Source organism: Sander lucioperca, chromosome 7 (genome assembly GCF_008315115.2).
Source record: "Sander lucioperca isolate FBNREF2018 chromosome 7, SLUC_FBN_1.2, whole genome shotgun sequence".
NCBI lineage: Eukaryota > Metazoa > Chordata > Actinopteri > Perciformes > Percidae > Sander > Sander lucioperca.
Genome location: NC_050179.1, coordinates 5,523,984 through 5,536,357, shown reverse-complemented (window position 1 = coordinate 5,536,357; position 12,374 = coordinate 5,523,984). Strand labels below are relative to the sequence as shown.

Here is a 12,374-nt window from a genome sequence, read left to right as displayed (position 1 = left end):
GATACCTTCAGAGATAGACCTTTAAAAACCTCTTTAAGACCTTTCTGTTTAACCAGAAACAGCTCTGAAGTTGCTAGCGCTAAACCCACCAGACTCCATTTAAAAAAGCAATCCTTTTAGCGTGTATAGAGCCAACATATTTTCACATGTAAAATCGGTAAACTATGTGTTTATTTCAACCAAAACTAGAATTGTGATGGTTGGAAAAGTGGAAAGACGACCCAAAACGGCTTTTCATAGTTTTATTTTGTTTCTGTTGACTTTAAATTAAGTGTATTTTACTATGCTAAAATAACTGTTTATTTACATGGAGTCTGGGGGGTCTAGCCAACGCGATTTCGCGGATGTTTTTATGTTTAAAAAAAGGATCATACTCTTTAACAGAAAGATTGACCTCCTTAAAAATCCTTTCCATAATGTTGTCAGACACTTGGAATATTAATCTGAGCCTGTCAGTGGTAAAACGAGTACTTTTAGATTAGATTTAACATTATTGTCAATGCACAAGTAAGGACAACCAGTACAACGAAATGCAGTTGAACATCTAACCAGTAGTGCAATCATTAAAAGTGCTTTTTCTTTATAGCAGTGCTTAAAAAAGACATAAAACACAGAATGCAGTATGATCATGTTAGTCCATTAGTAAAGTGCATTAGCAAATAAAGTGCATAAAGTTCTGAGAAATCAGACAGCCCTACATCAGCACTTCACAAATCACTGATAGAGAAAATATAAATGCAGTAAAGGCTCAGGAAATTGCAGATGTCACATGTGCACACACATAATTTTTAACTGAACGTCATTTTGACCGGTCAAACACAGGTGTTACCAATAACATCATTAATTTCTGCACTTCAGTAATTACTAGAAGGGACACATTCTTAGTGTTATTGGTTCCACCTCTGCTTTTCCTGCTATGACAAGTCAAAATGTCTGCTGTGAAAATAGTCTGTGAATTCAGCTTCAAGTTAGCTTTTCTTTCAGTTTTTTTTTTTTTTTTCAGAAAGCAAAGTGACGTAGTGATGTAAAGAACCAGATAGACAACTGGTGTTTTTTTATTTGCACAACAGAAGTTGTAGTAGTCGCAAATTGCATCATGAATTGGGCGTGGCTAAGTCTTTTTCGGTGGCTTTTAATCGCATCTCACGGTCTTCATCAAGCGTTGTCATGATGTGACCCAAGTATGTAACCTGTATGAATTCTCCAGACCAACTGTGCAAATCCATCCACCGATGATGACCATGAGATTTGGTGGAAAGACCCAGAAAAACATAGCAAGTAGACCCTGACTCAAGATTTTTTTCAAAACTTGTTTTGTCAAACTACTATTTCCGAGGGCCAAGAATGAACTTTCATACTCAGGTTGTTGTGATGTTTGCTTAATTTGACTTGGATACGCCAACATTACAGTTTTTTCCAATCGCTATGACAATTTTTTCAATACTTTTAACAACTTTCCTAAACTCTTAACGCACCAACACACCTACAACACACAACTGACAAAACAGTTAATTTCATGCTCAAAATCACACATTGAAAACTAAACTCAAACACTAATTTTCAAAATACAATAATTCACTAACACATTACACTTTGTCTTCCAAAACACTAACACATGTTCTCTTCCAACAGGAACATTTAGTCAATCGTAGCACAATGTCATACAAAACACTAACATCAGATGGAATTACAGAAACTGCATTATTTTATGTGTCAGGTCTGCCCTTATACAATAGACAATAGTATATTGTATTGATCCTAGATTGTGTTTTACACTGCAGTTTCTCTTGAAGCCTCTCTACATTTTTGTTTTGTTGGGTTTAGTAAATGCATGCATTTGGTTTCTTTTGCTGCAGAAATTCAATACAAAAAATGAATGACCCATCTCAGAGTAGTTTATAGAATGTACGGTTTACTGTATGAAAAAAACAGACTGACAGACAGAATTGTCCTCGTCTTCCTCTCACTCGTGCAGCAATTTTTCTTACTTTCTTTGTGTTCATCTTTATTGTTCCTTTTCCACACAAAATCAGCCCAAATAGGACCTCTTTTACTGTATGTACTACTACAGTAACATATGATCATGCGATTGAAAGAACCTCAACACCTGAGTGTGTTTCCTAGATGTCAATCAGCTGTGATGGATCTATTTGCATAGGTTCAATCAGCTGTTTCTCAGTAGCAATGGAATAAAATGGAGGGGGTATATTTGTGTTTATTGTTAACAGCTGTTCACTTTCAATGTAGCCTATACGTTAGGTTTAGAACATGATGTTATCTGTTCTGACATACAGTGTGAAAGCATTTAAAAATTGTTTTTTTAATTGGTTAAATTTGTGTTAACTGTATGCATTTTGTGTCAAAGCAACAAGAAATGTGTTAAATGTATAGCCTACACAGACGGATGTTGTGCTGTGTTAAGAGTTTAGGAAAGTTGTTAAAAGTATTGAAAAAATTGTCATAGCAATCGGAAAAAACTGTAATCATGTATATTATAATTCAGTTTTGTTTTATATTTAGAGTGACTGTTGCTTATTAAGTCATAAATATTTTATTTAATTATAAATTACTTTGAAAACTATTTTCCAGAGCATGCCAAACATAGATAGATATCCAACATTTCTTGCAGCAGTTGGTTTTTAGTTCATGCCACAAATCTCAAGTGTTGCATATAGTTTGGGTTAAGTCTATGAAATGTCTGGAAAATGGTCAACAGTAATGTAAGTATACAGTGATGTGTTCCTTTAACTCCTTACCCTAACTTTATATGAATAGAGGCCACAAACGTCATGCACCATCATGCGTGTCTGAGACCAAAGCACTGCAGAGACGACGTTCACTTGACCCTGGAAGATCACAAGATTAACAACAGTTGAGCTGTCGAGCCTTCCATCTCTGATATGAGAGGAAAAGCAATCCAGACCCCGAGGCATGAGCTATGTCCGAGAACAGGGCTGTCATAGTCAGTTACCTCACTTCATTTCTTCACATTTGAGACAATGGCATGACCTCAATTACTCTGTCAGAGCTGTAATCTACAGTGGGCCTTCTTTTGGGGATTATTTTTCTTTTCAGTAACACCTGACCTGAAGTTTTGCTCCAAAATGCATTATCAGACACCACACCAGGTAATTTAAGTGACATTATGATATTATACATTTGCAAAAGTCCCAAAATGAATAAATGATCCACTTAGCTGACTAGCAAATACAATGCCATACTACTTCAAAAAGAAAACTAGTCAAGTAATTGATTAGTTGATTGGCAGAAAAGTGACAGACAACAATGTTGCCATGCGATTAATTGTTTAAGTAATTTATCAATGAAAAATGTGCTGCATGGTAACAGCTTCTTACATGTGAGGATTTGCTGCTTTTCTGTTTTACATATCTGTAAGTTTAATATCTTCTATGGAGTGTTTAAAAAGTTTGAAGATGTTGGGCTCTGGGAATATGTGACGGCCATTTTATAGACTAAACAATTCATTTATTTTTTTGCAAAAATAATACAGATTAATAGGTAATGGAAATCGTCATTATTTAGTGTTTTTGTTGTACATTCACACGCCTATCTTTGTATTCCAATATTTCTTATTTGTGTGGTTGTTTGCTCTTGCTACTGTACTTTCTGCTCATAGTTACATAAAGGAAACCCAGTACTGAACTGAAAAAGCATCATGTTGTTTCTGCCTCAGAGCGATGTGCCGTGTTGATGTTGCAGAAACAACACAAGAACGTGCTGCATCATGTGATTAAGCACTGGAAGCTTTGGACGTAAAATGTGCTGCTCATGTGCTTCTTCTCAACCGTTGAGTGTGACATTTAGCTACTTTAGTGGGAAAATATCAGAAAAGTAGAGGAAAAGACTGAAGAAAAACCAAACGGTATTATGGATAAACCTACAATAAAAGTGGAAGGACCACATACATATGTATGGCATTTTTGTGGTGCTGACATGTTTTCACACTTCTTTATTTTGGAGATGTTGGAGTTGCTGAACATGCAAGTTAGTTCAAAAACACGCTTCACACTTTTAAACACCCTGGAGCTGCCACTTTCTTATCTCTGTTCCTTTAACTTAGATAGTAATGCAGAGTATGGAAAATTACAGCCTCTCACACATGAATGTCTGCTGACCTGCAGACAAAACATACAGTGTGCAGTGGGGGTGCTTGTGTTTAGACACGCATATTAATTATTGAGTATTGATCAGACTGCTGCTGATTATATTGGTACTGGGTCAGTGGAGTAAAAGAGTGAATGAGTGAATGGGAAAGCTTTGTCACATCTTATTCTTCACCCTCTCAATGCCACTACTCTCCTATGCCAACAAGCAAGTTGGAGAAGGTGAGACGTGGAGGAGAGGGCGAGCTAGATCTCTCCTATTGATGAAGTGCTTTAACAGTTCTCACGTTAAGTAAACTCTTCTTCTGGCTACTTTAGAAAAGAATTGGCTTTGGCATAATCATTCCACCACTGGACAGAAACTTTCTGTCTACTATTTGCCATCCTTTATTTGTTCTCAAGACCTCACTTTTATCCAAACTGAAGCTACACATTAGGTGGAGACGACAGCTTTTTCATTGTCCCTTCTCTCATTGTTCGCCCTCCAAAAAGTAACTTTGAGCAGACAAGGTAGAGGCTAGAACCAAGTACTCCGAAACAAAGTGGGAGTTTAGGAACCCACAGCTGGTTAAGTTAGCAGGTAACTAAAGGCATCAACTAATGATAATTGCCATAGTCCTTTTACCCCTCAATTATTTTCGTGATTAATCGATCACTTTTTCATTTGACTGCACCCAAAAAATGAAGGAGTCAGGGAAATTTTTAAGTTCAAAGTGGTAATGGTGATGTAAGCTAATACCATTACAAATTACTGACTGTACCACATATAATATAAATAATATAAGGTATGGTAACTGTAATAGTGACATACGCTCAGTGGCCACTTTATTAGGTACACCGGTATGAAAATGGAAAGGACAAGAAATTAGAAACACAACTCAATATAATGCAGTCCAGAACACAGCCACATTTAACCCTGACCTCAGTATAACACACAAGGAATCTACACATTTCCGACAATGTCAACAAAAACTAAACGTCGTCTAAAGGAAGGAATTATTGTATTGAATTGCATTAGATAGCACAGGTGTACCTATTAAAGTGACCGAGAGTGAATGACTTGGCATTTTTGGTTTTGTGAATGGACATTGTCACAGCGAGGTTGAGCCCTCCAAAACTGAAAACACTTCCTGGAGAGAGCACGCCTGATTGAACGCAACTGAAGGTGACATTACGAGCAGTTTCCTCCTCATATTTAGAGAACACCAAGCACCATGCAACACAGCAGCACTGAGAACTGCACCCTTACAGGGAACTGGGTGCACAAGGGAGAATCATTACTGGTCAATGCTGGTGTATACATGATGGGTGGAAAACAACTGCACAGAAAAGCAGCAGTAAATGTAGCCTGTCTACATAAGTGAGGCCTGTAAGTGCACTAGAGAAGCGAGGGCGGTGAGCAATACGCACTGATCCATTCAAATGATTGTGCACTGGACCAGACAATGCACCCACATCAGAATCCTTCTCATAAAGCTAGAACTGCTCTTCCTGTCTCCACAGGGAGCAATCTAATAACCCAGGATGACATCAGCAAGCTCACCTCAGAGAGGCCTAAAGACAGGCAGGGTTATGAAGGGGGGGGGGAGGAAAAGTACAGATTAGGAATGTGCAATTCATCCTGCATGATCCTAAACTTTGATTTTACATTCCATTGCTAATGATACGGACACAATGGAATCCTTTCACATAATTTACAATGAGGAAAAAACAGTCAGGATGTTGAAATATAGATAGATGTAAAAAGTACAACAAAATAAATGTTTTTCAAATAATAAAAAAGTATGAGTGTAATATTTACCAAAATTTGCAGGATACACACGCTTAACCATCTCAGAGATTCCCTTCAAAACATTTCTTCTTCAAAAGAAATATATAGCTGTAACCACCAAGTCTTAAAATGCACTACAAGGTGGCCGGGTTGGATCAGTGGGTAGAGCAGGCGCACGTATACTGAGAGGCTTATGCCTCAACGCAGAGGTCCACAGTTTGAATCCGACCTGTGACAATTTCCTGCATGTCTTCTCCCTCTCTCTCTCTCCCCTTTCCCACCTAGCTGTCCTGTCAAAATAAGGGCCGAAAAGCCCAAAAAATAATCTTTAAAAAAAATGCACTACAAGTATGTATCCTGGCGTTTTATGAGAAAGACCCATCGGTATCTGACCATGTTAACCCCTACATCACATCATCTCATATGGGCTCATGGCAGTGAGATTTCACAATAACAAAGCCCGCTGGTCAGCCAGCTGTTGACAAATCCCTAGTATGGCTCAGTCCTGGCTCATGCCACACACACACACACACACACACACACACACACACACACACACACACACACACACACACACACACACACACACACACACACACACACACACACACGAAACCTCAGTAAAATATTTGTGTTGTTTCAATCATGAACTTATTATGATTAATAATGAAATACACAATTAGCACACAAAAATTCTGGATTATCATTTTAAAGTGACCATATTATGCTCATTTTCAGGTTCATAATTGTAATTTGAGATTGTATCAGAATAGGTTTACATGGTTTAATTTTCAAAAAACACCATATTTTTGTTGTACTGCACATTGCTGCAGCTCCTCTTTTCACCCTGTGTGTTCAGGTCTCTGTTTTAGCTACAGAGTGAGACCTCTCACTTCTGTACCATCTTTGTTGGAAGTCGCACATGCGCATTAGCTAGGTAAGATCACATCAACTAGCTGTTTGATTCTACAACTTCAGTCAGTACAAGGCAGGATTAGCCGGGAGACTTCTTCTAAACGAGGGCGCACTTCCAACTTTGTGTGGAATACCTGCAGAACAGGGACATGTAAGTAGTTCTATACAATTTATTTTGAAGATTAGGGTGAATTCGTGTTGTAACGGTGTTTTGCCATTGAGAATGAGCTAGCATGCTAACGGTTAGCCCCCTAGCCCCCTCGTCTCGGCTAGTTACGTAGAAAGCCCTGCAGATTCTCCACCCGGAGACTGAAGGCAGGACACATTCAGAAACCCGTATCTCACTCTAAACAGCATGGATGGGGTTTTTTTCAAAGTTTGTATGTGTGTGGAAGCACCAGAGACACAAAATAACACCCCAAATCCCAGAAAAAGTGATTTTTTCATAATATGGCCACTTTAACTAAAATGATGCAACCTACTTTAGAACATTTATGAGTAGTTTCCTTTCTTTTCCATTTTGAGATTAAAGATTCTTCATGGCAGATTAGCATGAGGAAGCCTTGCAGAGGGCGTATGATAATTAAAAAAGGATTTCCTCATTCGATAGGAAGCAGAGACCATACCATACACATCTCTTTTAATACTAAAACATTCAATTAGTCAATTTAATCAACAATAATGTTAAGTATTGAATCAAGCGAAAATGCAAAATTTTCTCTGGTTTTACCTTCTTATATGTGAGGATTTGCTGTGGGGTTACATCACAGCAAACTAAATATCTTTGTGTTTTGGACAGTTGGTCAGACAAAACAGGCAATTTTAAGACATCACCTTGAGCTCTGGGAAATTGTGTTGGCCATTGTTTCACTATTTTATGACAATATGTTTCAGCCCTGCACATCTACACTGGGTTCACAGCAGGACAGCTGAAGTTAAAACATTAGATACAAAGAGATAGGGGGAGTTTCTGCACGCAGCACTCACTGAATGTCTAATATCATTGATTAAACAATTAAGCTCAAGGAAACAGGCACTCTATCATAACAGCCATCAACAGCATGAAGATAAGATATGTCAAGAGGAAAACACAGAGCACACTAACTCTTCTTTGTATATGTATGAATTCAGGGTACTAAACTGCTGTGTTACACAATGTGAAGTTGGGATTGCCTTAAGGCCTGAACTGTGACCTCTATAGTTAGACAGCCTCACTAACCATCAGATCCGGATACTTCATATGGGAATGCATGAGTAGAAGTGATTGTGACTCTGTGCTCTCGGGCGTTAGATGATGATGACAAGAGTTTATCCTACTTTGTGAGTTGAGATGTCCTGCCAAAAGGTAAATGTAAACTGCATTAAGTGTTTTGTTTGTGTAGTGCAGGTCCTGTTTTAGCCCGTGGAGTTGTACAGCACGCTGTGTTTACCAGCATTCAAATTAAGTAATTCCTGGCTTCTCCAGCCTGCATTTCCTCATGTCCTGCCACTTTTCTGCAGCTGCACTCCCATACTAATGACATGGTTTATAGAAGCAAAGTAACAACTTAGCTTTTCATGAGTCAAGCTGCTGCACTAGATGCTGTTTATAATATGTCTTTTTTAAAATACAACACAGCTGGTTTATTACAGCCTTAATGGCAGGAGAATGCGGGCAGCCAAATGGATTGTGAATGCCCAAGATGTGATATCAATAATACAACAGATGATCTTAAAAGGTCTGGTTGCGATTCATGGTCTCAGTTGTGAAGTAGATGGAGGATAACTTTAAGTTTTGACAAGACAAACATTGAATGAGCAAATACTTAAAACATGCTAATCTACATGTGATAACTGTGTGTCCCATGTCACATCTAAAAGGACACGGTCAGGTTTTACCAGCTTTACTGTGACACTATGTATTGTATTATTACTATGTTCAACATACACACCGAACAATCTAAACTAGTAAATTATTTGTGAGAGTTTTCCTGACTAGCCTCATAAGTGCCAATAAAACATATTATTAGTTTTCAGAATAAAACCTAGTTTTGTGGGATAAACCTATAGTTTACTGTTGATCTCATTATGTTAAAAAACAACAACACATAGGCCTATGATCTCTTGCCTTACAGTGAGTCTACACTGTAAGATTGTGGTATTTTTTCCATCTACTGCGCCATCACAATAATAAATCATCATCAATCCGATATGGCCTAGATTATAGCGACCTTAGAGGTAGGCTGTGTTTGGGTGATGTTTACAGATTTAGGAAATCACTGAATGAATATGGGGAAAGGCCAGCTCATGCACCTTGGCCTATTTTTAATTTCACAAACACATAAAACCTGCCATAATAATAATAGCCTAACAAAAGCGGCTGGTGCTCATGTTTACGCCTTGCTGAGGGATCTCAGCGGTCCGGGAAGAACGCGCACTTCCAAAGGATGCTGTGTGCTGTGCAAGAAAAGATGGACGCATAGCCTACAGGTTACTCACTCTGCGTAGCCGGTGGCCCACGGCAGCCGTTTGGTCTCCTTCAGTATGAGGATCGGTCTCGCGATGTGGTCCGCCGAGCACTCTATCTCGTCCGGCGACAGTCCCAAGAACTCCGGTCTGCTGTACGGAAATTTCAGCGGCATATCCGAGCCACCGCCGGGATGGTCACCGTTGGAGCCACCAGCCATCATACCTCCCATAAAATTGGCCACCGCCGATTTCACCCGCGTGAGCATGGTCCTGCTGCAGCGTGGGTCCAGGCGATGCGATTGCGTGAGTTTCCCCCCGCCCGACAGATCCCAACACGGCGACGCAGTTTCGCGGCGTGAAAGGTAGACACACAGCGGCCGTAAAAACTCATTCAGCCCAGCGCTCCCTCGGTGAACGCGGAAATAAAAGCTACACAGACACACAGGCAGGCAGCGCTGCATGCTAGTCATGTGACAAACGGTTTGCTGGTGGATTTGGTCGCACTGGCATCTCAGTGAGCAGCTTATGTTTACAGTGCTGGAGGTCAAGGTGCGTTAATCCCGGAGTGACGATTACCTGCTGGGCAAGGTGCAGCGCAGCACTGGGTCCTGACGTCAAACAGCCCCAACACTGGGCTTGCCTTGCACATTTCATGAAGGTCACAAACAAAACAAAAAAATAAACTATTTAACCAAACAAGGAAATGTTTCACGTTGTAGGCCTATCCTATGCTATATGGGCTACAGTTGAATATGATCAAATAGACTATGTTTATTTTTTTGCAAAAAAAGTAATTCACAAAGACATGTAGACCGTACGCATCCTTACAGAGTGATGTTACTTATGTTTGGGATCAACAGGCCCCTGTTAAGCCTCTCAACTCTTAGGCTATAAATTGAAATATAATTATTTGGTAGTTGGAAGGGATAGTGCTGCAAAATCCAGCATCAGCATCAATCACTTATGGCATACACAAATCTATTGCATTTAGCCATCTTTTACATCTGGGGGTCTCTGTACCCCCAAACAGATGTAATGCATTTCTGAAACACGTTATCAGTTAAAAATTAGGTTTGTAGGCAATTCTCATCAAATTCGGGAAAGTCATGGAAGTATTAAGCTAATAAACAATGTTGAGTATCTTTTTGAGCTGTTAAATGTTAACCCAAAGCACAAATTGTCCCTAATAGCTGGACTTAATCCTAATGCTGTTAAAGGTCAACCCCAGATTGCTCTGTCTTTCCAAGAATGAAAAAAATAACTAAAATGATTATTCTTATGCTACTTATTTGTCTGCAAAAGAATAAATAAAATAAAGGGGAAAGAGCTTTCTCTGTGTGTGTGTGTGTGTGTGTGTGTGTGTGTGTGTGTGTGTGTGTGTGTGTGTGTGTGTGTGTGTGTGTGTGTGTGTGTGTGTATGTGGTTTAATTTTGAAACACACACACACACACACACACACACACACACACACACACACACACACACACACACACAGGAAGACTTTGGCATGCTCTCTGTACCTGAGTGGACAACCAAAACTGTAATTGAGAAGAAACAAAATAAGCAATTTATATATGAAGTGTAACAGGAGTCACATATGCCTAGTTATAATAATATGTATTTTAAGAGCTGTTAAAAAAAAAAGTAATACAGTGCTTCACAAGCGGCAATAATTAAAGCAAATAGAAAAAAAGGTTTTAAAAAAGGATAAAATAAGGTGAAACAAATTACAGGGAAAAACTAAAATAAATAAAATTCCAAAAAGTTGAATAGAAAAAAAAAAAATAAGAATATTCAATTATGTATAAGTGTATTTTCAGATGAGATTTGAGACCTGATACTGACTGTGGTGGCCTCATTTCCTCACTGTAGTTTTAAACTGACTAAACTATATTAACAAATTGGGCTCTGTAATGAATTCAGCACACAGAAATCAACTTTTTTTTCCTAGATGACAAACAGTATAAGGTTACATTTGATAATTCAGTTAAAACTAGAGATATTACTTCAAATATGACACATCTGGCCAGATTTGTGGAATATCACTTTCTGGTAACTTTGGTGTTTTCTTTGTTTCAATTTCTATTTTCAGTTTGTTCTGGCCTCTAAAACAGTTTAAATCTGATTGGCTGGGCATTCAGCCAGCCCACCAGGATGTGTCTAGACATCATGAACTTACAAACACACTTATAGCTGCCTTTTGGAGAAGTAAGCCTCACAAAATGATGTGTTATACAATACCGCAGTCTATGTACCAGCCAACCCACAGATGAGACTCAAAGGCTTCTTTCTATTCATGGACCGGCAGCGTCGAAAGGTGAAGTTTAAAATCCAGTGACAGACTGAGAATGACTTTTTAAAAATGCTCTACTTTTAATAATAGAAAGACTTTCACAAATTGACACTGTTAGACTCACCTGGAAATTGATCCAAATCCATTTAAAACAAATGTTCACTGGAAAAATGTTTGCCATTTGGACAGTCTGCTTCTGTCAACAACCCTTTAGTCAAATGTTGCTTGAGTCTGCTGAAAGTTGGCAAATGTCTGATCAAAATTCAATAACACAAGCCTAATTGATGGAAGACACTAATTATATCTCTTATGAAGTTTGTGAGGCTTTACATGTGCTTTTATGCGTAATATCTGCTTTTTAAAGTGTTACCCCATTGTCTGTGTGATTTCTAATAATTCTTTAGTTATATGAGAATAACTTCTTTGCTTTAAGTCTCAAGTCAAGCATGGCCAGATTAACCTGTTTGGTTGCCCCAGAGCAAAACTTTGCTTTTAGCCCTTCCTGGGCCCCAACCTCCTGCTTCCTTATACACGCAGACACCAGCAGTACTCAAATAATACTGCTACTTCACATGTGAAATACCTGAAAACCATACATGCTTATACAGTATAGTAATTAATCAAGGAAGTTATTTATAACTCATGTTTATTTCACATGTGAATTTATTTATTTTTCTTTCATTTCACATATGAAATATCTGAAAATCTAGTGTGCTTCTATCATATCAATTTATCACAAGTTAAATGTCCTTAACCACAAGTCTGTTTTACAGTATGAAATAGGCTCCTTATGTAATAAACATGTGAAATGTATTTTGCATGT

General features: G+C 38.5%; 1 protein-coding gene across 2 annotated transcripts in view; it reads right to left on the bottom strand.

The window, feature by feature from the left end:
- The window catches only part of ppm1h (protein phosphatase, Mg2+/Mn2+ dependent, 1H), a 44,744-nt gene extending 34,981 nt beyond the window's left edge, over positions 1-9,763 (bottom strand). The window contains exon 1 of one of the 2 annotated variants that reach the window (XM_031282772.2): positions 9,289-9,763. In XM_031282772.2, the coding sequence (XP_031138632.1) occupies positions 9,289-9,728 (440 nt within the window). In that variant the 5' untranslated portion in view covers positions 9,729-9,763. The remainder of the gene's footprint in view (positions 1-9,288) is intronic. The other variant, XM_031282773.2, reaches the window with a different exon arrangement.
- Between the last annotated feature and the right edge of the window lie 2,611 nt (positions 9,764-12,374).